This window comes from Salmo salar, chromosome ssa01 (assembly GCF_905237065.1).
Source record: "Salmo salar chromosome ssa01, Ssal_v3.1, whole genome shotgun sequence".
Taxonomy (NCBI): Eukaryota; Metazoa; Chordata; class Actinopteri; order Salmoniformes; family Salmonidae; genus Salmo; species Salmo salar.
The window spans coordinates 152,710,432-152,737,760 of record NC_059442.1 but is presented as its reverse complement, the minus strand read 5'-3'; the positions used below and the strand labels follow the sequence as shown (position 1 = coordinate 152,737,760).

Below are 27,329 nucleotides of genomic sequence, written 5' to 3'. Positions count from 1 at the left end.
CTTTTCTAACTGCCTGTGTATATTGGTTTCTAACTTCCCTGAAAAGTTGCATATCACGGGGGCTGTTCGATGCTAATGCAGAACGCCACAGGATGTTTTTGTGTTGGTTAAGGGCAGTCAGGTCTGGAGAAAACCAAGGGCTATATCTGTTCCTGGTTCTAAATTTCTTGAATGGGGCATGCTTATTTAAGATGGTGAGGAAGGCATTTAAAAGAAATAGCCAGACATCCTCTACTGACGGGATGAGGTCAATATCCTTCCAGGATACCCGGGCCAGGTTGATTAGAAAGGCTTGCTCATTGAAATGTTTCAGGGAGCGTTTGACAGTGATGAGTGGAGGTCGTTTGACCGCTGACCCATTACGGTTTCAGACAATGAGGCAGTGATCGCTGAGATCTTGGTTGAAAACAACAGAGGTGTATTTAGAGGGAAAGTTGGTTAGGATGATATCTATGAGGGTGCCCGTGTTTACGGCTTTGGGGTGGTACTTGGTAGGTTCATTGCTAATTTGTGTGAGATTGAGGGCATCAAGCTTAGATTGTAGGATGGCTGGGGTGTTAAGCATGTCCCAGTTTAGGTCACCTAGCAGCACGAGCTCTGAAGATAGATGGGGGGCAATCAGTTCACATATGGTGTCAAGAGCACAGCTGGGGGCAGAGGATGGTCTATAGCAGGCGGCGACGGTGAGAGACTTGTTTTTAGAGAGATGGATTTTTAAAAGTAGAATTTCAAATTGTTTGGGTACAGACCTGGATAGTAGGACATAACTCTGCATACTATCTCTGCAGTAGATTGCAACACCGCCCCCTTTGGCCATTCTATCTTGTCTGAAAATGTTGTAGTTAGGGATGAAGATTTCAGAGTTTTGGTGGACTTCCTAAGCCAGGATTCAGACACGGCTAGGACATCCGGGTTGGCAGAGTGTGCTAAAGCAGTGAATAAAACAAACTTAGGGAGGAGGCTTCTAATGTTAACATGCATGAAACCAAGGCTATTTCGGTTACAGAAGTCATCAAAAGAGAGCGCCTGGGGAATAGGTGTGGAGTTAGGCATTGCAGGGCCTGGATTCACCGCTACATCACCAGAGGAACCGAGGAGGAGCAGGATAAGAGTACGGCTAAAAGCTATGAGTATTGGTTGTTCATGATGTCCGGAATAGAGAGTAAAAGGAGCAGGTTTCTGGGGGCGATAAAATAGCTTCAAGGTATAATATACAGTCAAAGGTATGGTAGGATGTGAATACATTGGAGGTAAACCTAGGCATTGAGTGATGATGAGAGAGATATTGTCTCTAGAAACATCATTGAAACCAGAAGATGTCATAGCATGTGTGGGTGGTAGAACTGAAAGGTTGGATAAGGTATAATGAGCAGGGCTAGAGGCTCTACAGTGAAATAAGCCAATAAACATTAACCAGAACAGCAATGGACAAGGCAATTTGACATTAAGGAGAGGCATGCTTAGCCGAGTGATCATAAGGGTCCCGTGAGATTCAGACAGCTAGCCGGGTCATAGGTAGCAAGCTGGCAGAAGATGGAGGGAGGTCTGTTTTTAGCCAGCTTGTGCGTTTCCTTCTGTAGATTAGTGGGGTTCCGTGTGGTATGGGGGATCAGTCCAATTGGAAAAATAGTTATAGTGTCCCAAGAAAATTGTCTGATAGACCTATTCAGATAGCAGCCGATAAGACAGCTAACGATTAGCGGGCCGCAGATGGACGTTCAGGTTACGTCGTGACGGCTTGGGGTTAAAAGTTGTTAAGGTTCCTTTTGGTTCTCCCTGCTCCTGCTTTCCGTGTGGTAGCAGGTAGAACTAAGTAATGGAGAGCCGCAAACTCTAGGAGCTCAGATGCAAAAATGAAATTTTTGGCAACTGAGCTCCTATAGTTTGCGGCTCTCCTTTATTTTCAAGTTTTCTACTCCGCTATCCAGCACCTTGCCTAAATAGGTGTGCGTTACTTTTTCTTCTAGCAGGTAGAACTATGGCTTGGGTGGCTGGATTCATTGAAAATATTTGGGACCTTCCTCTGACACCGCCTGGAATATAGGTCCTGGATGGCAGGGAGCTACAGTGATTTACTGGGCCCTACTCACCACCGTCTGTAGTGATTTGCAGTCGGGTGCCTGCAGTTGCCGTACCAATTTGTGATGCAGCCAATCAAGATACTCTCAATGGAGCAGCTGAAGAACTTTTTGAGGATCTGATTGCCAAATCTTTTCAGCCTCCTGACGGGAAAGAGGCACTGTCGTGCCCTGTTTACAACTGTGTTGGTGTGTGAGGACCATGCTAATTCCTTAGTGATGTGGACACCGAGGAAGTTGAAGCTGTTGACCCGCTCCATTACTGCCCCATCAATGTGGATTGGAGCATGTTTGCCTCTCCGTATCCTGTAGTCTGCGATCAGCTCCTTTGTCTTGCTGACATTGAGGGAGAGGTTGATGTCCTGGAACCACACTGCCACACTTAATAACTTCTATGGGCTACGTGGGACGCTAGCGCCTGCGGGACACAGCCAGTGAAATATCAGGGTGGCAAATTCAAAACAACAAAATGTCATAATTCAACTTTCTCAAACATACAACTATTTTATATAATTTGAAAGAGAAACTTCTCCTTGATGTAACCACATTGTCCGATTTCAAAAAGGCTTTACAGCGAAAGCAAAAGATTAGATTATGTTAGGAGAGTACATAGACAGAAATAATCACACAGACATTTTTCAAGCAAGGACATAATGTCACAAAAACCCAAAACACAGCTAAATGAAGCACTAACCTTTGACGATCTTCATCAGATGACACTCCTAGGGCATTATGTTACACAATACATGTATGTTTTGTTCGATAAAGTTCATATTTATATCCATAAACAGCATTTTACATTGGCGCGTGACGTTCAGAAATATGTATACCCACGCAAACTTCCGGTGAATTTGCACATCAATTTACAAAATTACTCATCATAAACGTTGACAAAATATATAACAACTATTTAAAGAATTATAGATAGATACTCCTCGATGCAACCGCTGTGTCCGATTTTAAAATAGCTTTTCGAGAAAGCACATTTTTCAATATTCTGAGTACATAGCCCGCCATCACAGGCAAGCTATACAGACACCTGCCAAGTTCAGCGTCACCTAAACTCAGATTTACTATTCTAAATATTCTCTTACCTTTGCTGATCTTCATCAGAATGCACTCCCAGGACTCCTACTTCCACAAGAAATGTTGTTTTTGTTCGAAATAATCCATATTTATGTCCAAATACCTCCATTTTGTTTGTGCGTTCAGAGCACTATCCAAAGGCATAACGCGCGAGAGCGGTACCAGAGACGAAAAGTCAAAATGTTCCAAAAGCCTTAGGATGTGCAACGTGACCCCACATAAACTGTAGTTTCGATAGAGAATCAAAAGAAGAACTACAATTCTCAGACTTTCCACTTCCTGGTTGGATTTTTCTCAGGTTTTTGCCTGCCATATCAGTTCTGTTATACTCACAGACACCATTCAAAAAGTTTTAGAAATTTGAGAGTGTTTTCTATCCAAATGTACTAATAATATGCATATTCTAGTTTCTGGGCCAGAGTAGTAACCAGTTTAATTTGGGTACGTTTTTCATCCAGCTGTGAAAATACTGCCCCCTACACCTCAACAGGTTAATGATGGTGTCGGAGTCATGCGTGGCCACGCAGTAGTGGGTGAACAGGGAGTACAGGAGGGGACTACGTACACACCCTTTAGGAGCCTCCCTGTTGATGGTCAGTGTGACAGATGTGTTGTTGCTTACCCTCACCACCTGGGGGCAGCCCCCAGGAAGTCCAGGATCCAGTTGCAGAGGGAGGTGTTCAGTCCCAGGGTCCAGAGCTTGGTTATGAGCTTGGACTATGGTGTTAAAGACAAGACTCTCCTTTATCTAACCACACTGTCCGATTTCAAAAAGGCTTTACAGCGAAAGCAAAACATTAGATTATGTCAGCAGAGTACCAAGCCAGAAATAATCAGACACCCATTTTTCAAGCTAGCATATAATGTCACAAAAACCCAGAAGATAGCTAAATGCAGCACTAACCTTTGATGATCTTCATCAGATGACACACCTAGGACATTATGTTATACAATACATGCATGTTTTGTTCAATCAAGTTCATATTTATATCAAAAAACAGCTTTTACATTAGCATGTGACGTTCAGAACTAGCATACCCCCCGCAAACTTCCAGGGAATTTGCTAACAATTTACTAAATTACTCACGATAAACGTTCACAAAAAGCATAACAATTATTTTAAGAATTATAGATACAGAACTCCTCTATGCACTCGATATGTCCGATTTTAAAATAGCTTTTTGGTGAAAGCACATTTTGCAATATTCTAAGTACATAGCCCAGCCATCACGGGCTAGCTATTTAGACACCCGGCAAGTTTAGCCTTCACAAAAATCAGATTTACTATTATAAAAGTTTGATTACCTTTTGTTGTCTTCGTCAGAATGCACTCCCAGGACTGCTACTTCAATAACAAATGTTGGTTTGGTCCAAAATAATCCATCGTTATATCCGAATAGCGGCGTTTTGTTCGTGTGTCCCAGACACTATCCGAAATGGTAAATCAGGGTCGTGCGCATGGCGCAATTCGTGACAAAAAAATTCTAAATATTCCATTACCGTACTTCGAAGCATGTCAACCGCTATTTAAAATCAATTTTTATGCAATTTATCTCGTAAAAAAGCGATAATATTCCGACCGGGAATCTCCTTTTCGGCAAACAGAGGAAAAATCACAAAGACGGGGGCGGCCAGGACACGCGCCTAAGCCCACAGTCCCTTGATCGGCCACTTGAGAAAGGCGATAATGTGTTTCAGCCTGGGGCTGGGATGACGACATTCAGGTTTTTCCCGGGCTCTGAGAGCCCATGGAAGACGTAGGAAGTGTCACGTTAGAGCAGAGATCCTTTGTAAAAGATAAAGATGGCAAAGAAGTTCAAGAAATGGTCAGACAGGCCACTTCCTGTAAAGGAATCTCTCAGGTTTTGACCTGCCATTTGAGTTCTGTTATACTCTCAGACACCATTCAAACAGTTTTAGAAACTTTGGAGTGTTTTCTATCCAAAGCCAATAATTATATGCATATTCTAGTTACTGGGCAGGAGTAGTAACCAGATTAAATCGGGTACGTTTTTTATCCAGCCGTGAAAATACTGCCCCCTAGCCATAACAGGTTAAATGCTGAGCTGTAGTCAATGAAACGTTTTCTTACATAGATATTCATTTTTTACAGGTGGGTGAGGTCAGTGTGGAGTGAAATAGAGATTACCTCATCTGGGGATCTGTTGGGGTGGTATACGCATTGGAGTGGGTCCAGGGTGTCTGGGAGGATGGTGTTGATATGAGCCATGACCAGACTTTCAAAGCATTTCATGTCTATAGATGTGAGTGCTAAGGGGCGATAGTAATTTAGGCAGGTTACCTTGGTGTTCTTGGTCATGGAGACTATGGTGGTCCGCTCGAACAAAGTTGTTATGACAGACCGGTTCGGGTATAGGTTGAAAATATCAGTGAGCGACTTGCCAGCTGGTCAACACATGCTCTGAGGACATGCCTTGGTATTCCGTCTGGCCCGCAACATTGTGAATGTTAACCTGTTTTAAGGTCTTACTCACATCAGCTATGGGGAGCGAGATCACACATTCATCCGGAACAGCTGGTGCTCTCATGCATGGTTTAGTGTTGCTTGCTTCGAAGTGAGCATAGTAGGCTTTTAGCTTGTCTGGTAGGCTCACGTCGCTGGGCAACTCATGGCTGGGTTTCCTTTTATAATCGGGGATAGTTTGCAAGCCCTGCCACATCCATCGAGCATGAAAGCTGGTGTAGTATGATTCAATCTTAGTCCTGTATTGATGCTTCGCCTGTTTGATGGCTCGTCGGAGGTTGTAGCGGTATTTCTTATACGCGTCCAGATTAGTGTACCACTCCTTGAAGGCAGCAGATCTAGCCTTTAGCTCAGTGCTGATGTTGCCTGTAATCCATGTTTTTTGGTTGTGGTATGTACGTACAGTCACTGTGGGGACGATGCCGTTGATGCGCTTTTAATGAAACCGAGACGCATAGAGACGCCTGACACGCTCAGTCCCGCCTCTCCCATTTCACGATCATACTTACCCACGTGGGTAATTGAAACATGAACGAGGAGAGATTAATCAAAGAAAACTAACAAAAAAATGTTTCCCCTTTTATCTGTGGATTAATTGTTGGAGTAGATACACATGATTTTGTATGACTCAAAATGGGTTAAAATTCAACAAAGATACAATTCAACAAAGATCCAGCATTTCAGGTAAAATAACAACCCAATGTTTATCTCCCAGGACAAATTAGCTAGCAACAATAAGCTAGATAAATACCCATGAATAATTATTGTGTGTTTCGACCTGTACCCAAATTAATATATTTTGTTCACAGTTGGTTTTGATCGTGTCTGGTGGGGATCGACAAAATCAACATGTGCACGATGGCACATGCAGATGCACACGCAGATGCACACGCAGATGCACACGCAGATGCAGATGCACACGCGGGGCTGGTTTGGTCAAGGTGTGATAGCTTATTTACATTTACATTTTTTGTTTCTCAAGCTTAATTGGGAGTTTGTCATCTAATGACGCTGCTGACAGATTTGGTTGACATTTTCACCCTGATTCGTGTCACTTTGGTTGAAAATGCCAGGCCTAACTTAATTAGACGATAAAGGGCTCAAGACAACAAATCCCCACTTAGCAAAAAATCAGGATCCGTCAATATCAAATATGACATTATGAGTGAACTTTTCCCTGTGATCCTGAGAGGGAAAGGGAGATGGGGGGATGGCTAGAGGGGACAAGAAAGAGAGAGCGAGGGTGAGAAAGAGCGAGGGAGAGAGAGGAAGTAGAGAAGGCGAGGAGGGGGCGAGAGACACGAGAGAGAAATAGGAGAGAAAGAAAGAGAGAGAGAGAGAAATAAAGAGAGGTAGAGCAAGAGAGAGATAATTACACAGAGAGCTGTATTAATATCAGAAATTAGGCCTATTGATGCAATTATTGTTTGCTTATCTGAAAGGCCTCCCTTTGTATTAAGCTAAATGACGCCATATAATCCATTACAGTGCATTTGAATGGCTAAAGATTCTCGCATTTCAGGTCTATTGTGAAGAAAGTCTGACAGCATTTACCTGTATTGTGAGCTAGTGGCATAGTTAGCGAACCTTCTTATAATACACACTGTCTGAGACAAAAAAATTATCTGGTGACCATTGTTGAGAATTGATAACGATAGCGTTATATTTCTGCAGGCGTATAGCTTTGAGAGCTGGGATGTTTGGCTTTGTTGAGCATTTTAAAGAGCTCCAAATAAATAATGAATCTCCAAAAACATATTACCGGGAGACTGGATCAAGTCAGAACACGCACAGCGAAAGAAAGAAGAAACAGCCCCGTGGTCATTACTTCCTCCTCTCTCCTCTCTCTGAGTATAAAAAAAAACATATTTTGTCATTGTGTTGTTGTTATGACTACTGTCTTTGAGGACAGCTCTGATCTTTAGAGAGTTCAGGAACACTTAGTCCTCATTCCACCGTTTAGTTTAAAATTGCTGGCTTGAAATTTGCTGTAAAACTGCACATTTTTCTCTCTGCCCCATGGCAAAATGAGTAGAATTTCATGAAATTAGTTATAAAATCGCAAAATCTTCTCTCCGCCCATGGCAAAATATGTAGATTTGCAGCTTTAAACTGCAAGATTTGTGTGGGAGGAAGTTGAACCTCTTTCTTCATTGACTGACAGCTAATGTCCGTGGCCAAGTGAAATCCAAGACTCAAATGCCCCCAAACACACGCGCATGGTCCATTGGGGTTGCGTGTGTGAGTAAGGGTGAGAAGGAGAGAGAGATGTAGGTGGAGAGGGAGCTGGAGCCGTTGCCTTTTTTCTCTCCTCTATTCTACATGCTTCTTCCGCATGTTTTTTTTATGCATCAATGAAACCTTGGCCTGAAGCGGAATGAGTCTCCCCAGCAAACATACACTCTTGCACACATGCTTGAATGAAAATCACACACACACACACACACACACACACACACACACACACACACACACACACACACACACACACACACACACACACACACACACACACACACACACACACACACACACACACACACAAACGCAATTACACACACACTCACTTCCTCTGCCCCCTTTGAACCCTCCACTGCCTCCTAAGCCACCTGCCAGCCAGAGACAGTAATGGTGTGTGAGAGGAAATTATCAGTGTCTGTGAGGGGCAGAATGAAAAAATGAAAGAAAGAAAGAAAGACAGCCCCTGGGTCATTACTTCATTCTCTCTCCTTCTGGCTGTTGTCTTTGAGAACAGCTCAGCTCTGTAGAGATTTCTGGAACACTCAGTCCTCATTCCACCTTTTAGTTTAAAATGGCTGCCGTCGGCTGTGTGAAAGCTGTTGTTGTCGTAAGGCGGTAGATGAGATGACAGGCTCTCACCCCTCTCTTTATTAGTGTAATAGTGTCATAGAGGGTCAAATACGGTGACACAGTCATCTCCTTAAACAGAGCTAGACCATGAATAACACATTTTTACTGCTTAGGCTATATTCTGCCTGCAGCTGTCTACTGGCTAGAGCATGGATTGAATGGGATGGAAGGGGGGGGGGGGGGTTGCATGGGAGGAGTTTGAAACTCTTTCTTGATTGACTGACAGCTAAGGTCCGTGGCCAAGTGTAATCCAAGACTTGAATGCCCCCAAACACACACACACACACGTTCAAACACTTATACACAGTTGTGTTGGCCTACTGCTACATACAGTACCCTTGATTTGAACTACATTCTTTAACCTTGACTAAACAGCTGATTTAGGCATCTTCACGGATAATACAAGTGAGCAGTTTCTCCCTGGACCCCAAAGCTGGTTGAAACCCCCATATTTGTTTTTTCTTTCATTATTTTTTATCCTCCTGTATTCTCCTGTATTCTGAATTTCCGCAATGGAGAGGAAGGAGTCCTTTAGGGTTGTATGTGTGAGTAAGCATGAGAAGGAGAGAGAGAAGGAGAGGGGGCTGGAGCTGTTGCCTGTTTTATTCTCCTCTATGCTACATGCTTCTGCATGTTTTTTTTCTGCATCAATGAAACCTTGGCCTGAAGCAGAACGAGTCCAGTCTCCCCAGCAAACACACTCTTGGATACACGGTTGCATGAAAAGTACACACACACACACTTGCACACAGACACACACACAATCACACACAATCTCACACAATCTCACACACACACACACACACACACACACACACACACACACACACACACACACACACACACACACACACACACACACACACACACACACACACACACACACACACACACACACACACTTCCTCTGCCTCTGCCCCCTTTGAACCCTCCACCGCCTCCTAAGCCACCGTCCAGCCAGAGACAGTAATGGTGTGTGAGGAGAAATGATCAGTGTCTGTGCGAAGCAGTGTCCCGTGGCTCTGGAGATCACATACACCACCACCAGGGTCAATAGGCAATTAAACCTGAGTGAGGAGGATATGCCGTATTACTGAGCAGGAGACCCAGGCAGTGTGTAGGTCTGTTTGTGTGTGTACATGTGCGTCTGTTCAGGCAGGAAAGCAGGCAGGCCACAACTGCCCCAAGGGGTGTTAACTCTAATCTGTGGAGGCGCTAGCCAAGCTAATCGCTAATCTGGCTGGTGGAAAAGATGCAACTAGCAGAGTGGCTGAAGCTGGTTCAGACCAGGCACCAAGGACCAGGGGGCAGCTCTCTACTCTCACTGTATAGGCTAAGTGACCAAAGTGATTAATAAGTAGAATTGATTTGACAGACTGGGAAGTTTTGTTAAAGAACATAGAAGACAAGTAGTGCTAACAAAATGTCTAGCCAAGGTATATTATATTATTAACCCATTGCATTGATTTTCCCAAGGATAGATTAACATACATGAATGTATCTTCCTTAAATTAACATTATTTTCTAGGGTTGCAAAATTCTGGTAACTTTCCCAAAATTCCCAGTTTATCCCAAAATTGGGGATAGAGGATTCCGGATGTCCTATTTGTTCCCTCCTGATTTTGGGAATCAGGATTTATGGAATACCTGGGAATTTTGGGAACGTTACTGGAATTGTACAACCCTATTCTTTACAAAGATTAGATGGTAGGAATGTGAATGGGGTGAGTCAGAATGATAGCTCTTTGGAACTCATCCTCTGTTTTCACATTCTTCTAGATATTCTCTATTTCGACCTCCTTACACCCCAAAGTGAACATATATATCTATCAGAAATCTCTGACACCTCTCAGGTGCTTCCAGCCTTACAGTTCGGCTCTTTCAGAAACAAGATAACAGGTGTAAGATATACCTCCAAAAGGGCACTGCCAAAGTGAACAAGAATGAGATAATGTACTTATTATCAGCTAGAGAAAGTGTGTAAAAGAGCAAAAATCTCTCTAACAGAACTCAGCCATGTAGTTTAAGCTGCTATAGGGAAACGAATGGAGGGCGGTTTCTCTCTTTTGGCTGGATGTGATTGGTGTATTATTTACAAGATAAGATTCATGGTCTCGCTGTTGCATTTTAAACCTTGTTGCTACCATGCTGCCTCTGGGTTAGAGCTAACTGTAGTGACATTCAGAGAGAGAGAGAGAGAGAGAGAAATGAGGCAAAAAAGGAGAGAGGCAGAGGGAGAAAGAGGGAGAATGCAAGAGGAGAAAGGGAGAGAGAGACAGGGGTAGACAAAGAGATAGGTAGAGGAGGAGAGAGAGATAATGAGAGAGAGTGAAAGAGAGAGCAAGAGTATGTGAAAACAAAAGCCTCTCTCCATCGTGTTCTAATACCTATCATCACTCAGGGCCTCCACTCAACTTGCACTTTTCTCCTTCATTTTAGAGAGGGGGTGAGGGACTGCTGAGGAGAATGGGAGAGAGAGGTAGTTATGACACAAAGGAGAATTTACTGAGATGGGTTTGCAACTACTGTGTTGCATCTCCTGTTGTTGTGTTTGATTGTCTCTGTCTGGACCCAAAGGTCTTTACTACCTCTCCTACTGACAGAGGGAGTAAGGCCCCATGAAAAGTAAATAATCCTGACAATATGACTACTAGAGATTTTAGCAGAAAATATTTTCCTTGCCCTTGATTTTGAGTGTCTAAATTGCCAGCATAAATAACACAAGTAAATAACACAAGACAAATCAGTCCTATAGATGAACAGCATGGAAAACGGCAACTTTCTGGCACTCACATATCCTCACAATATGGAAGGCTACTGGCTGTAAGCCTACAAAACAAGCAACATGTTTTACAAGATGCTGGCCTCATCTGCTCTGCTCCCCTGTTTCTCCGCCCATTCAAACGAACCTCATTTTGATGAGGATGACGATGAAGAGAAGATGAGGATGATGAAGAGGAGAACAATAATCATAAATTGCTGGTTGATCAGAAAAAGCATCGTTAAATCCGTATGGATTCTCTCAGCAAATTGCTCTTGGTTGATGTGATAGGGACACTACTCTCCCACATGCTCTTGAATTAACTATGACTTGCCCCGCAGCCAACTTTTCTAGGACTACACCCGTTCACGCTTGATAAGCGTGCACCCCTTTTTCCCCCGGGTTCGTTTGAATATCGTTATATTTTACATTTGTGTGACTGTCCTTGTTTATCAGTGTTTTGTTACTCGTCATGTTTTGGGTTTCTTGTGGACCACAGGAAGAGCAGCTGCTACTTCTGAAAAAGCTAATAGGGATCAAAATAAACAAATTAACAATTGGTTGCACGCCTGCTTGGCTATGGTTTTGCCCAGGGAGCGGTTCAAGTTATTTCCACCTCTTTCTACCAGTGTTCTGTAAACTGATGGCAAGAGTGTCCGTTTTGGATTGAGTTGATTTTGATTAGGATTACTTGGTAGACATTAATTTTTGTTTGTTTGTTTTGGTAAGTAATTTTTGCCTATTTTGCTGTAATAATAAGGCTTTTAATTCCTACAACTGCTACCACTATTCTTTGGAGGTTGTGGGTTGTTCATTGGTGTGGAACAGTAACTGCATCCAAGAATTGCTTGTGACCACTTTAATTAACACAAACAGCACCTTCACTAGTAATCATTCCGAGTTACTTCTCCATTTAGATTAGTTTTTCACAGTGCTAGCACATTTCCCATTTTGTTCAACCGCTGCTTGTGATGACTCGATCCCCTGCAAAATAGAGTTGTTAGGATGTCCCGGGAACATCAGGATGTTGTATTATGGTCCCCTGGACATCCTTGGGACGTTCCCTGTTTGCTAGATACAGTTGAAGTCGGAAGTTTCCATACACCTTAGCCAAATACATTTAAACTGAGTTTTTCATAATTCCTGACATTTAATCCGAGTAAAAATTCCCTTGCTTAGGTCAGTTAGGATTACCACTTTATTTTAAGAATGTGAAATGTCAGAATAATAGTAGAGAGAATGATTTATTTCAGCTTTTATTTCTTTCATCACATTCCCAGTGGGTCAGAAGTTTACATACACTCAATTAGTATTTGGTAGCATCGCCTTTAAATTGTTTAACTTGGGTCAAACGTTTCGGGTAGGCTTCCACAAGCTTCCCACAATAGGTTGGGTGAATTTTGACCCATTCCTCCTGACAGAGCTGGTGTAACTGAGTCAGGATTGTAGGCCTCCTTGCTCGCACATGCTTTTTCAGTTCTGCCCACAAATTTTCTATAGGATTGAGGTCAGGGCTTTGTGATGGCCACTCCAATACCTTGACTTTGTTGTCCTTAAGCCATTTTGCCACAACTTTGGAAGTATGCTTGGAGTCATTGTCCATTTGGAAGACTCATTTGCGACCAAGCTTTAACATCCTGTCTTGAGATCTTGCTTCAATATATCCACATAATGTTCCTCCCTCATGATGCCATCTATTTTGTGAAGTGCACCAGTTCCTCCTGCAGCAAAGCACACCCACAACATAATGCTGCCACCCCCATGCTTCATGGTTGGGATGGTGTTTTTCGGCTTGCAAGCGTCCCCCTTTTTCCTCCTAACATAACGGTGGTCATTATGGCCAAGCAGTTCTATTTTTGTTTCATCAAACCAGAGGACATTTCTCCAAAAAGTATGATATTTGTCCCCATGTGCAGTTGCAAACCGTAGTCTGGCTTTTTTATGGCGGTTTTGGAGCAGTGGCTTCTTCCTTGCTGAGTGGCCTTTCAGGTTATGTCGATATAGGACTCATTTTACTATGGATATAAATATTTTTGTACCTGTTTCCTCCAGCATCTTTACAAGGTCCTTTGCTACTGTCCTGGGATTGATTTGCACTTTTCACACCAAAGTACGTTCATCTCTAGGATATGGAACGTGTCTTCATCCTGAGCAGTATGACGGCTGCGTGGTCCCATGGTGTTTATACTTGCGTACTATTGTTTGTACAGATGAACGTGGTACTTTCAGGCGTTTGGAAATTGCTCCCAAAAATGAACCAGACTTGTTTAGGTGTACAATTTTTTTTTCTTCTGAGTTTTGGCTGATTTCTTTAGATTTTCCCATGATGTCAAGCAAAGAGGCAGTAAGTTTGAAGGTAGGCCTTGAAATACATCCACAGGTACACCTCCAATTGACTCAAATTATGTCAATTAGCCTATCAGAAGCTTCTAAAGCCATGACATCATTTTCTGGAATATTCCAAGCTGTTTAAAGTCACAGTCAACTTACTGTATGTAAACTTATGACCCACTGGAATTGTGATACAGTGAATTATAAGTGAAATAATCTGTCTGTAAACAATTGTTGGAACAATTACTTGTATCATGCACAAAGTTGATGTCCTAACCGACTTGCCAAAACTATTGTTTGTTAACAAGAAATTTGTGGAGTGGTTGATAAACAAGTTTTAATGACTCCAACCTAAGTGTATGTAAACTTCCGACTTCAACTGTATTAAGATATCTTGTTTTGTTTTTCATGCTGAAAGGTCTCTTTTATACAAAGCATCACTCTATTTCTTCACACATCGCTTAGCTTGATAGAAATAATTTCATTTCATTCATAGAGTTACAGTGGGTGGAGGATAATGTCATTTTCACCCGGCCTTAGATTGAGGGATATTGCATTATGAGAGAGAATTGTCCTCACTTTCTTAGCTTTTAATTAAGTATGCAGATTCCATAAAGTTTTTATTCGAAGTCAATCAAGATCTAATGGATTATTTGTATTCGTTTATGAAAAAAATGCCTTTTCAAAGGGAAGAGCGTGTGCATTATTCATTTTTGAGACCAGAAGAATGTATGACTGAGAGAAGGTAACTTACTGGTGTTCTTGACTTCGATACATGATTTGTGCACTTTTCATTGTGACTCGTCTTACTACTGGAAAGATACAGCAGGTAGGAAGTGTATCGCTGCTGACCCCAGGCCAGCCCCGACCTCCAAACGTTGAGCTCTAACCCCTGTATGACCTGTGTCTGGTGTTTCATAGCCTTGACCTCTAACCCTTGGTCTTTGTCTGTGTTCTCCAGGTGATCCAGCGCAGGGAAGATGGCTCGGTCAACTTCTTCAGAGGATGGGACTCCTACCGTGAGGGATTTGGCAAGATCACTGGAGAACACTGGCTAGGTAAGCGTGTGTGTCTGATTTGTGAGTGAATGATCAAGAAGTACCTTGGCACAGTTCTTGGTTCCAGGACCATTGCAGAGTTTGGGATAGTGGTTTGAGTGCTGGTCAAATACGAAAGTAGTGTGGTTGGTCGGGGTGGATGGGTGGGTGTATTATGCGAACGACTAGCAACCTAAATGTTGCGAATTCAAATCTCATCATGGACAACTTTAGCATTTTAGCTAATTAGCAACTTTCACTACTTTTCACTACTTTTACTACTTTTTAGCTACTTTGCAACTACTTAGCATGTGAGCTAACACTTCCACTAACCTTAACCTTAAACATTTTAGCTAACCCTTTCTCCAACCCTAACCTTAAACCTTTAACCTAACTCCTAAACTTAACCTTAACCCTAACCTTAACCCCTAGCCTAGCTAGTGTTAGCCAGCTAACTAACCTTAGCAACCTAGCCACCTAGCTAAAATTTCTTACATATTGTACGTTTTGCAAATTCATAAAATATTGTAGTTTTGCAAATTCGTAACATATAATACGAAATGTAATTCATAACATATCATACAAAATGGGTGATGGACACTCATAAATTAATATATGCCATACAAAATGTAACATATCATACTAAATAGCGCATTGCGGATTTACATAAAGAATAATACGAAATGCTCTGAGACCAGGTTGTATATGTGGAGAGGAAATCGGTTTTGAGGGAGCATCTCGATTACTCATCTAACTACATTTAACCACAAATACAGCAGGTCATTGGGAGAGCACCACAGAGTACTCTTCCTCTTCCTCATTCAGAGGGGTAGTTGACTACTTAGCCACAATCACCCCTCGGGCCAAACATGAACTATAAAAGAGTGTACAGGCTGGACAGTGCTTTACTAGCTGCTCCTCTTTCTCTTTCTTTCTCCTTCTCTCTCCCTCTCTCTCTCAATCTCTTTCACTCCCTCCCACTCTCTCTATCACTCTCACTCACTCTCTCTCTCTCAATTCAATTCAATTTTAGGGCTTTAACGTTGCCAAAGCAAGTGAACTAAAAAATAAATAAAAGTGAAATAAACAATAAATAAACAGTCAACATTACACTCACAAAAGTTCCAAAATAATAAAGACATTTCAAATGTCATATTATGTGCAAATAGTTAAAGTACAAAAGGGAAAATAAATAAACAAAAATATGGGTTGTATTTACAATAGTGTTTGTTCTTCACTGGTGTTTTCACTATTTGGTGTTTTACTTGGACACAGAAGATATTTTTGCAGAATTCTGTATGTAGAGTCTCAATTTGGTGTTTGTCACATTTTGTGAATTCCTGGTTTGTGAGCGGACCCAAGACCTCACAACTATAAAGGGCAATGGGTTCTATAACTGATTCAAGTATTTTTAGCCAGATCCGAATTGTTATGTCGAATTTTATGTTCCTTTTGACGGCATAGAAGGCCCTTCTTGCCTTGTTTCTCAGATCATCCACAGTTTTGTGGAAGTTACCTGTGGCACTGATGTTTAGGCCGGGGTATGTGTATGTTTTTTGTGTGCTCTAGGGCAACGGTGTCTAGATGGAATTTATATTCGTGGTCCTGGCAACTGGACCTTTTTTTAGAACACCATTGTCTTTGTCTTACTGAGAGTTATATATCAATGAATTAGCGAGGGCACGAGAACAGTCTGCAGCACCCGGCCTCACCCTACTAGAATCTGAAGTCAAATGTCTACTGTTTGCTGATGATCTGGTCCTTCTGTGCTGAAGATCTAGGTGCTGCTGTTGCTTGGGGACAGAAGCACCAGATTTATTATTTCTACTATTGACTGTTATAATTTTTTGTTGTTATTTTTATCTGTATTATTATTTACTAACATTATATATTATGGTTCTTCATTATTTGATTACAATGTATATTGTAGAGGTTAGGAAGTTTCCTAATCAGCTTGAATTTGAATTTGAGAGAGAGAGAGACGGGAGCAGTAGAAGAGAAAGCAGAGACAGAAAGAAAGAGAGAAAGAGCGAGAGAGAGTGGGAAAGAGAGAGAGAAAAGAGAGAGCGAGAGAGAGAGAGTGAGAAAGAGAGAGAATAAAAGAGAGAGGGACAGAGAGAGGGAGACGGCCAGTGGAAGAGAAAAAAGAGACAGAGACAGGGGCAGTGGACGAGAAATAGAGAGATAGAAAGAGCAAGAGAGAGAGAGAGAGAGAGAGAGAGAGAGTGGGAGAGGGGATGGAAAAGAAAGCAGGGAGAGAAACTTCAATGAAAAATGTTGAGTTAAGTGAGAAAAAGGGCAAGTTGCCTGTGTGTCTTCAACTCCTACAGTATTTAATATACCTGTAAAGTAAAACTAGCATCTTTTAAAAAGAGGCACTGCCAGCCTACAGACCACTAGTAGACTACCACATCAGCCCTATCACATTAAAGACAGGTAATGAGAAGGACAGGACCAGCAGGAGAAGGGAGGGCCTGCTGGCTATAAGAGGTTATCAATGTTTCCTCGACCCCGCTGTGCCCAGAGTGCTCTCTCTATCTCTCTCTCCCTCCCCCATCCCTCCATTTTCCTGGCCCGCTCTTCTTGTGGTTTTTGGAGAGCTCTTCAATCTCAGGGTTCTGACAAAGAGAGACAGGCCTGCCATTGCAAATCGCTCATATTTGAATAATCGGCACCACCTAACACACACACACACGCGCACACACACACACACACACACACATCCTGTAATCACATGTACTTACACCACTCAGGGGGTCTAACGGCTCAATTATGGTGCTCCAAATTTCCCCCACTCATCACATGGCGAGTGGCATGTAAAGCCATAAACACAGCAATCTGCGCCGTGGTTATATTTTTAGTTGCAGCGAGGGACAACCAGGGAGAGGGGGAAAAGAAAGTGATTGGGGCGAAAACACTGCTATTCTTCCTGTGTTCCCTCTGCAGTCATTAGTTTATTTTTAACGAGGCGCATTATAAGATGGGTTGACCTTGTGCAGGCAGAGGCAGAGACATCACAGGCAAAGTGGATACAAGAACAACGGTCAAAATGTGTTTTTGGCAGAAACTTTCATGTGCCTTAACCTGTCTGGGCTAGCGGGCAGTATTTTCACGGTCGGATGAAAAACGTACCCAATTTAAACAGGTTACTACTCTGACCCAGAAACTAGAATATGCATATAGTAGATTCTGATATAAAACACTCTGAAGTTTCTAAAACTGTTTGAATGGTGTCTGTGAGTATAACAGAACGCATATGGCGGGTAAAAACCTGAGAAAGATCCAAGCAGGAAGTGAAAAGTCTGAGAATTGTAGTTCTTCTTTTGATTCTCTATCGAAGCTACAGTGTCTGTGGGGTGACGTTGCACTTCCTAAGGCTTCCATTGGCTGTCTAAAGCCTTCAGAAAGTGGTTTGAGCATTTTCCTGTCACTGGGCAGATAATAGGAGCTCAGTTTCTGAGTGGTCTGCCTGGCAACAAAGGGATTGGATATGCTCGGTCCCGCGAGCGGGCCCCTCCTTCTTCTTGAATGAATATGCTATTGTCCGGTTGGAATATTATTGCAATTTTACGTTAAAAATACCATAAAGATTGATTTTAAACAGCGTTTGACATGCTTCTAAGTACGGTAATGGAACATTTTGACTTGTCGTCTCTCGTTCCGCCCTCACGCGTTATGCCTTTGAATAAGTAATCTGTACGCACGAACAAAACGGAGGTATTTGTACATAAATATGGATTATTTCGAACAAAAACAACATTTCTTGTGGAAGTAGCAGTCCTGGGAGTGCATTCTGTCGAAGGTCAGCAAAGGTAAGAGAATATTTCTAATTCTAATTCTGAGTTTAGGTTGCCCCGAACTTGGCGGGTGTCTGAATAGCTCAACGTGATGGCTGAGCTATGTACTCAGAATATTGAAAAATGTGCTTTCTCCGTAAAGCTATTTTAAAATCTGACACAGCGGTTGCATCCAGGGGTAGTCTATGTATAATTCTTTAAATAATTGTTATATATTTTGTCAACATTTATGATGAGTATTTTTGTAAATTGATGTGCACATTCACCGGACGTTTTGGTGGGAATACATTTTCTGAACATCACGCGCCAACGTAAAATGCTGTTTTTGGATATAAATATGAACTTTATCGAACAAAACATGCATGTATTGTGTAACATAATGTCCTAGGAGTGTCATCTGATGAAGATCGTCAAAGGTTAGTGCTTCATTTAGCTGTGTTTGGGTTTTATTGACACATGTCCTTGCTTAGAAAATGGCTGTGTGATTATTTTTGTCTATGTACTCTCCTAACATAATCTAATGTTTTGCTTTCGCTGTAAAGCCTTTTTGAAATCGGACAATGTGGTTAGATTAACGAGAAGTTGTATGTTTGAGACAGTTGAATTATGACATTTTGTTGTTTTTGAATTTGCCGCCCTGATTTTTCACTGGCTGTGTCCCGCAGGTGCGTCCCACATAGCAGCTAGCGTCCCACCTAGCCCATAGAAGTTAATAACGAGCGTATCCACGGAAAAAACAGGAACCTTCCCATTAGCCATGATTCGCTGAGATAATGGATGGGCTGGACAAGCCGAGAGATGAGTTCAGATTGGTCTGCCATGTAGCACGCTTCTGTCTATAACATGAGCTGGTTAGTATGTGTAGGTAATCCTTTATAACGCTGCTATTTTTTAAATATATCACTTAGTAGAACTGCAAAAGTGTTGCTCTCCACTTTCTAGAGGACCGAGTTTTGAAATCAGTGGAATGCCCTGTGGAATTAGAGTGTGATAGCTAAGGAGATGGATACAATTCTGGCATTTGCTTACAAATATAGGAAGGGATAAAAGGCTAGACATGGAAAATGAAACTATAACTAACTTATAATTAACTGGCATCCTCACCATTACATCAGTACTACAACTACCATATTCATTACTACTACTACTACTACTACTACTACTACTACTACTACCACCACAATCATTAAACTGCTATCATTGCCATCACCCCTACTACCCATACCACTAATATTTGGAACAATAATCACAATAATAGTAATAACAATAATAGTAACAACAATAACACGAATACTAACTAAGTTACTGTTTACTATGCAGATGTTATTATTCAGTGTCCCTCAGGCTATGGCAGGCAAATACATATTTGGCTGCAAGACGAGCCATTGCTCCTTTGCCCATTAGTATTTTTTGTTTTTCCTCTGGGTTTAATAAGTTAACATTTTGAATAACTGTAGTACTTGCTGTGAATACACTGCTCAAAAACATTAAGGGAACACTGAAGCAACACAATGTAACTCCAAGTCAATCACACTTCTGTGAAATCAAACTGTCCACTTAGGAAGCAACACTGATTGACAATACATTTCACATGCTGTTGTGCAAATGGAATAGACAACAGGTGGAAATTGTAGGCAATTAGCAAGACACCCCCAATAAAGGAGTGGTTCTGCAGGTGGGGACCACAGACCACTTCTCAGTTCCTATGCTTCCTGGCTGATGTTTTGGTCACTTTTGAATGTTGGCGGTGCTTTCATTCTAGTGGTAGCATGAGACGGAGTCTACAACCCACACAAGTGGCTCAGGTATTGCAGCTCATCCAGGATGGCACATCAATGCAAGCTGTGGCAAGAAGGTTTGCTGTGTCTGTCAGCGTAGTGTCCAGAGCATGGAGGCGCTACCAGGAGACAGGCCAGTACATCAGGAGACGTGGAGGAGGCCATAGGAGGGCAACAACCCAGCAGCAGGACCGCTACCTCCGCCTTTGTGCAAGGAGGAGCAGGAGAAGCACTGCCAGAGCCCTGCAAAATGACCTCCAGCAGGCCACAAATGTGCATGTGTCTGCTCAAACGGTCAGAAACAGACTCCATGAGGGTGGTATGAGGGCCCAACATCCACAGGTGGGAGTTGTGCTTACAGCCCAACACCGTGCAGGACGTTTGGCATTTGCCAGAGAACACCAAGATTGGCAAATTCGCCACTGGCGCACTGTGCTCTTCACAGATGAAAGTAGGTTCACACTGAGCACGTGACAGATGTGACAGAGTCTGGAGACGCCGTGGAGAACGTTCTGCTGCCTGCAACATCCTCCAGCATGACCGGTTTGGCGGTGGGTCAGTCATGGTGTGGGGTGGCATTTCTTTGGGGGGCCGCACAGCCCTCCATGTGCTCGCCAGAGGTAGCCTGACTGCCATTAGGTAACGAGATGAGATCCTCAGACCCCTTGTGAGACCATATGCTGGTGCGGTTGGCCCTGGGTCCAGGCGTTGTAGGGAGGTCATACAGGCACGTGGAGGCCACACACACTACTGAGCCTCATTTTGACTTGTTTTAAGGACATTACATCAAAGTTGGATCAGCCTGTAGTGTGGTTTTCCACTTTAATTTTGAGTGTGACTCCAAATCCAGACCTCCATGGGTTGATAAATTGGATTTCCATTGATTTATTTTTGTGTGGTTTTGTTGACAGCACATTCAACTATGTAAAGAAAAAAGTATTTAATAACATTATTTCTTTCATTCAGATCTAGGATGTGTTGTTTAAGTGTTCCCTTTATTTTTTTGAGCAGTATATTTCTCACAGTAAAGGAGAAAGTGCATCTCTGTTTCTACCTCCCCGGTTGTGCAGTGACCACATACACGCTCCTCTTTGGGTAGCCATGTATTTTTATGTGTACTGGTTTCTATTGCCAATTGGTGGTCACTCAGCCTGTACTTGGTAAGGATCTGTCTCTGCTTCGTATCTCTGACAGAGTAGAGATAATCAGCCAATTCATATTCTCTGTTTAGAGCCAGACAACAATTTAGTCGGCTTTGGAATTTTGTTTCGTTTTTCCTGTGTTGTAAATATAAGTCCTTTGATTGGTTTATGATTTTGTTTATTATAATTCTTTCTTTTGAAGCAGTGCTGGTGTCAGCTTGGTTGGTTAGGTCCAACACCAGCTGACTGAGGGGGCTCATTTCTGGGCTCAGCTCTTGGGTTTAAAGTGCTTTAAATTGGAGGCTTGAATTTGGACTTGAATTTAGGTGTAGCCAAAATTTTAATGGTCTTTTTTGTAGCGGCCTAATTCTGCCCTACATGCATTAGTCTGTGTATTTTCCAACATAATTCTGCCTGTAGGGCTTCAATTGGATGTCTGTCCCACATTTTAAAGTCCAGTTTATTGAGTGGCCGCCCAAACCTCACTTCCGTAAAAAGCTATTGGTAGGACTACGCTGTCAAATATGGCATACAATGAATGCTCTGCAGGCTTTTTCTTCGAGTGCATTCACTGCCATATTGAAGTTTCCCAATGCAGATATGGTCAGACCAAGGTATGAGTAATTAAAAAATATATATATACTTACTACCAGGGCCCAAGTATGGCAAAATACCTCTAGAATGTTAAGGTTCTGTTGAAGACCCCCTTTGGTTGGTGATAGAATAACCAAATCATCACCATATAGCAGGTATTTTACCTCTGTGTCAAATAGTGTGAGTCCTGGGGCTACAGAATGTTCCAACATGTCTGCTAATTTATTGATATAAATGTTGAAAAGGTTTGGACTTGTCTCAGACCTCAACTTTGCGAAAATAAGTATGTTCTTTGGTTTTTTATTATTATTGAAAACATTTTTCCTGTGTACATACATTTTATTAAGTCATACACTTTACCACCTAGCCCACTTTGGAGAATTTGAAGAATAGACATTCATGCCAAATAGAGTCGAATGCTTATTTAAAGTCAATAAAGCAAGCAAAGATTTTGCCCTCTTTTTTTTGGTGGACGTGTTCATTAATTGGTGTATGTATGTGGTCAATATTTTTTTTAATTGAACTAGACAAGTCAGTTAAGAACACATTCTTATTTACAATGTCAGCCTACTGGGGAACAGTAGGTTAACCACCTTGTTCAGGGGCAGAACAACAGATTTCTACCTTGTCAGCTCGGGGATTCGTTCCAGCAACCTTTCAGTTACTGGCCCAACGCTCTAATCACTAGGCTACCTGCCGCCCCAAAAGTAGTGCAATGGTTAGGGAGAAAGCCAATTTGACATTTACTTATTACTTTTTTTGTTTTTGAAGAAAAGATTGGATTCTTCAATTCAAAATGCTACAGAAAACCTTTCCCAAGTTGCTGTTTACACACATTCCCTTGTAATTCCCTTTGGGGGCGGCAGGATAGCCTAGTGGTTAGAGTGTTGAGCTAGTAACCGAAAGGTAACCACCGAAAGCCAACCACCGAAAGGTAACCACCGAAAGGTAACCACCGAAAGGTAACCACCGAAAGGTAACCACCGAAAGGTAACCACCGAAAGGTAACCACCGAAAGGTAACCACCGAAAGGTAACCACCGAAAGGTAACCACCGAAAGGTAACCACCGAAAGGTAACCACCGAAAGGTAACCACCGAAAGGTAACCACCGAAAGGTAACCACCGAAAGGTAACCACCGAAAGGTAACCGAAAGGTAACCGAAAGGTAACCGAAAGGTAACCGAAAGGTAACCGAAAGGTAACCGAAAGGTTGCAAGTTCGGATCCCTGAGCTGACAAGGTATAAATCTGTTGTTCTGCCCCTGAACAAGGCAGTTAACCCACTGTTCCTAGGCCATCATTGAAAATAAGAATTTGTTCTTAACTGACTTGCCTAGTAAAATTAAAAAATGATTGGGGTCTGATTTGTCTCCTGATTCCAAACATCAGGAATGCAGCCAGAAGTTTGTACCAAAAATTTAAGGACATACATTTTCAACTCAGGTGTGCTTTTTTTCAGCATTTCATATATGATGTTATCTAGACCACAAGCCTTCTTTAGTTTTATAGAGTTTAGCTTTTCATTTAGTTATTGTTGGGTTATTGGGTAATCTAATCGATTTTGGTTGTTTTTAATGATTGATTCAAGGATGTCAACAACCAAAAATGTTACAGATTATCAAAATAAGTTTTCCAAATTCCTTCATCTTGTATGGCTAATTCTTGTATGGCTAATTATTGTGGCTTTGTCATGCTTAAATTGTTCCACATGTCCCAGAACTGATTTGGGTCAATTGCGTGGGGATTTTTTGTATACCAGGGAGCTAGTTTTCTATGACAAATGTTTGTTGTTTTTATGGGTGTGACTGCATCTAGGGTATTACGCAAGGTTAAATTTAGATCCTCAGTTAGGTCATTAACTGATTTTTGAACTCTGACATCCTTGGGTAGGTGGAGGGAGTCTGGAAGGGCATCTAGGAATCTTTGGGTTGTCCGAGAATTTAAAGCATGGCTTTTGATGATCCTTGGTTGGGGTCTGAGCAGATTATTTGTTGCGATTGCAAACGTAATAAGATGGTGGTCCGATAGTCCAGGATTATGAGGAAAAACATTTACATCCACAATATTTATTCCACGGGACAAAACTAGATCCAGGTTATGACTGTGGCAATGAGTAGTAGGTCCGGAGACATGTTGGGCAAAACCCACTGAGTCGATGATGGCTCCGAAAGCCTTTTGGAGTGAGTCTGTGGACTTTTCCATGTGAATATTAAAGTCACCAAAGATGTGAATATTATCTGCCATGACTACAAGGTCCGATAGGAATTCAGGGAACTCAGTGAAGAACTCTATATACTGCCCAGGAGGCCTGTAAGCAGTAGCTATAAAAAGTGATTGAGTAGTCTGCATAGATTTCATGACTAGAAGCTCAAAATACGAAAACACAGTAATTTTGGGGGGGTAAATAGAAATGTGCTATCGTAAATGTTAGCAACACTAATGATGCGCGCGGGATATGGTCACTAGTGTAACCAGGAGGAGAGGCCTCATTTAACACAGTAAATTCATCATGCTTAAGCCATGTTTCAGTCAGGCCAATCACATCAATATTGTGATCAGTGATTAGTTAATTGACTATAACTGCCTTGAAAGTGAGGGATCTAACATTGAGTAGCCCTATTTTGAGATGTGAGATATCACAATAATGACAGGAATGGAGGTCTTTATTCCAGTGAGATAGCAAACACCACCATGTTTATTTTTGCCCAACCTAGATCGAGGCACAGACAACGGTCTCAATGGGGATAGCAGAGCTGACTACACTGAATGTGCTAGTGGCAGACTCCACTAAGCTAGCAGGCTGGCTAACAGCCTGCTGCCTGGCCTGCACACTATCACATTGTGGAGCTAGAGGAGTTAGAGCCCTGTTGATTGATAAGATGAGAGCACCCCTCCAGCTAGGATGAAGTCCATCACTCCTCAGTAGGCCAGGCTTGGTCCTGGTTGTGGGTGTGTCCCAGAAAGACGGCCAATTATCTTCAAATTCTATCTTTTGGGAGGGGCAGAAAAAAGTTTTCAACCAGCGATTGAGTTGTGAGACTCTGCTGTAGTGCTCATCACTCCCCCTAACTGGGAGGGGGCCAGAAACAATTACTCGATGCGACACATCTTTCAAACTAATATACACGCTGAAGCTATGTTGCTCTTGGTGACCTCCGACTGTTTCATCCTAACATCCATGGTGCCGACGTGGATAACAATATCCCTATACTCTTTACACTCGCCAGTTTTAGCCTTAGCCAGCACCATCTTCAGATTAGCCTTAACATCAGTAGCCCTGCCCCCTGGTAAACAATGTATGATCGCTGGATGATTCTTTTTAAGTCTAATATTGCGGGTAATGGAGTCGCCAATGACTAGAGTTTTCAATTTGTCAGAGCTAATGGTGGGAGGCTTCGGTGGCTCAAACCCCGTAACGGGTGGAGGAGAGACCAGAGAAGGCTCGGCCTCTGACTCCAACTCGTTGCTTAATGCGGAGAACTGGTTGCAAGTTTCTGTCGGCTGAATGAGCGACACCGGTTGAGCATTCCTGCAGCATTTCTTTCCATAAGCCATGAGAAAGTTGTCTGGCTGCGGGACCGTGCGAGGGGATTTATACTATTATCTGTAGTTACTGGTGGCACATACGCTGATTCATCCTTTCCTACACATAAATTGCTCTTGCCTAACTATTGCATCTGAAGCTGAGCTTGCAGCACTGACATCCTCACCAAAAGGTGATAGTTTTCCTGCATATTATGAGTACAGTGACTGCAATTAGATGGCATAGTGTTAATGTTACTACTTAGCTTCGGCTGGTGGAGGTCCTGTAGAACCATAGCCAAATAAAGCGTCCGGGATGAAAAAGTTGAATGGAAAAGTAAATAACAAAAAAAGAACCAAGACGTTGGTAAATGTGTTAAATGAAGATTGATTAAACGGTTATAAAAAAGTAGAAACTGTCAAGTTTGTCAGGTAGCCAAGTAGCAACAAACAGCACAGAGACAAGTGACGCACTCAAATGGAAGTGACGAGCACTCGAGCAATCCAAGGAGGGGTGTCCAAATATGTGATGGTTACCGCTCTCATCAGTGTAGTCAGTCTCAGAACCTGTTCTCGCATTGAAATCTCCACAAAGAAGCGCTTTACCCTGAATGATTTCTGTATGGAGATTGTCAAAAAACAGATCATTATAATATGATGAATCTGAAGGAGGAGCATAAGCTGCACATAGCATACGTCATTGTCACTATAGATTGTACCTTTGTTCAGTTTTAGCCAAATGTGGCTAGTACCTTTTTTCATTTCATTCAGTGCTAAATCCTGCTTATGCCAAATGTCCCGGCCCTGTTTAACATTTTTATGTTTGATTGATGGTGGTAAACTTTCCCTATAGCCTGAGGGACACTGAGTATGAATGTCTCCACGACTCCATGTTTCCAGTAGGATTATGATGTCCTGTCCCTTGATGTAGAAATTACGGATTTGTTGTTTTAGAACCAAAATGCGAAGACTATAGGCCCTGGATATTCCAAGAACTGTTAGTTATTGATCTCATGTATAATAAGTGAGTGGGAGTATGAGTGAGTGAGTGATTGAGAGAGTGTGAGTGATTGAGAGAGTGTGGTGGTGAGTGAGTGAGTGAGTGAGTGAGTGAGTGAGTGAGTGAGTGAGTGAGGAGTGGTGAGTGAGTGAGTGAGTGAGTGAGTGAGTGAGTGAGTGAGTGAGTGAGTGAGTGAGTGAGTGAGTGAGTGTGTGTGCATGTGAGTGTGTGTGCATGTGAGTGTGTTTGTGTGTGTGAATTAAAGGGTCTGTCTCGTTCAGTAGTCTGCATATTAGATGCAGTAGTTGGCGCACCTCTCCAATGTCTGATAGTTCTGAGGTTACCTCAGCATATGTAGGCTGATGCTCTGAATGATACATTGTGTGGACTGCATAATGTGGTCCACTTCTCTGAAGGACAGTGTTCTGCCTGACCCTAGAGTAGTGGTCAGTGCTGTGCTGTGATGGGCCAGGTCAAGTAGTGCTGTGCTGTGATGGGCCAGGTCAAGTAGTGCTGTGCTGTGATGGGCCGGGTCTAGGAGAGCTGTGTTGTGATGGGCTGGGTCTAGTAGAGTTGTGTTGTGATGGGCCTGGTCTAGTAGAGCTGTGTTGTGATGGGCCGGGTCTAGTAGAGCTGTGTTTTGATGGGCCAGGTCAAGTAGTGCTGTGCTGTGATGGGCCAGGTCAAGTAGTGCTGTGCTGTGATGGGCCGGGTCTAGGAGAGCTGTGTTGTGATGGGCTGGGTCTAGTAGAGTTGTGTTGTGATGGGCCTGGTCTAGTAGAGCTGTGTTGTGATGGGCTGGGTCTAGTAGAGCTGTGTTGTGATGGGCCGGGTCTAGTAGAGCTGT

At 42.5% G+C, this 27,329-nt stretch overlaps 1 protein-coding gene across 3 annotated transcripts in view; it reads left to right on the top strand.

Moving 5' to 3' along the window:
* The window catches only part of LOC106568645 (fibrinogen C domain-containing protein 1), a 273,373-nt gene that overhangs the window by 162,899 nt on the left and 83,145 nt on the right, over positions 1 to 27,329 (top strand). For all 3 annotated transcript variants that reach the window (XM_014139159.2, XM_014139150.2, XM_014139143.2), the window contains one exon: positions 14,574 to 14,670. In XM_014139159.2, coding sequence (XP_013994634.1) covers positions 14,574 to 14,670 — 97 coding nt within the window. The remainder of the gene's footprint in view (positions 1 to 14,573; positions 14,671 to 27,329) is intronic.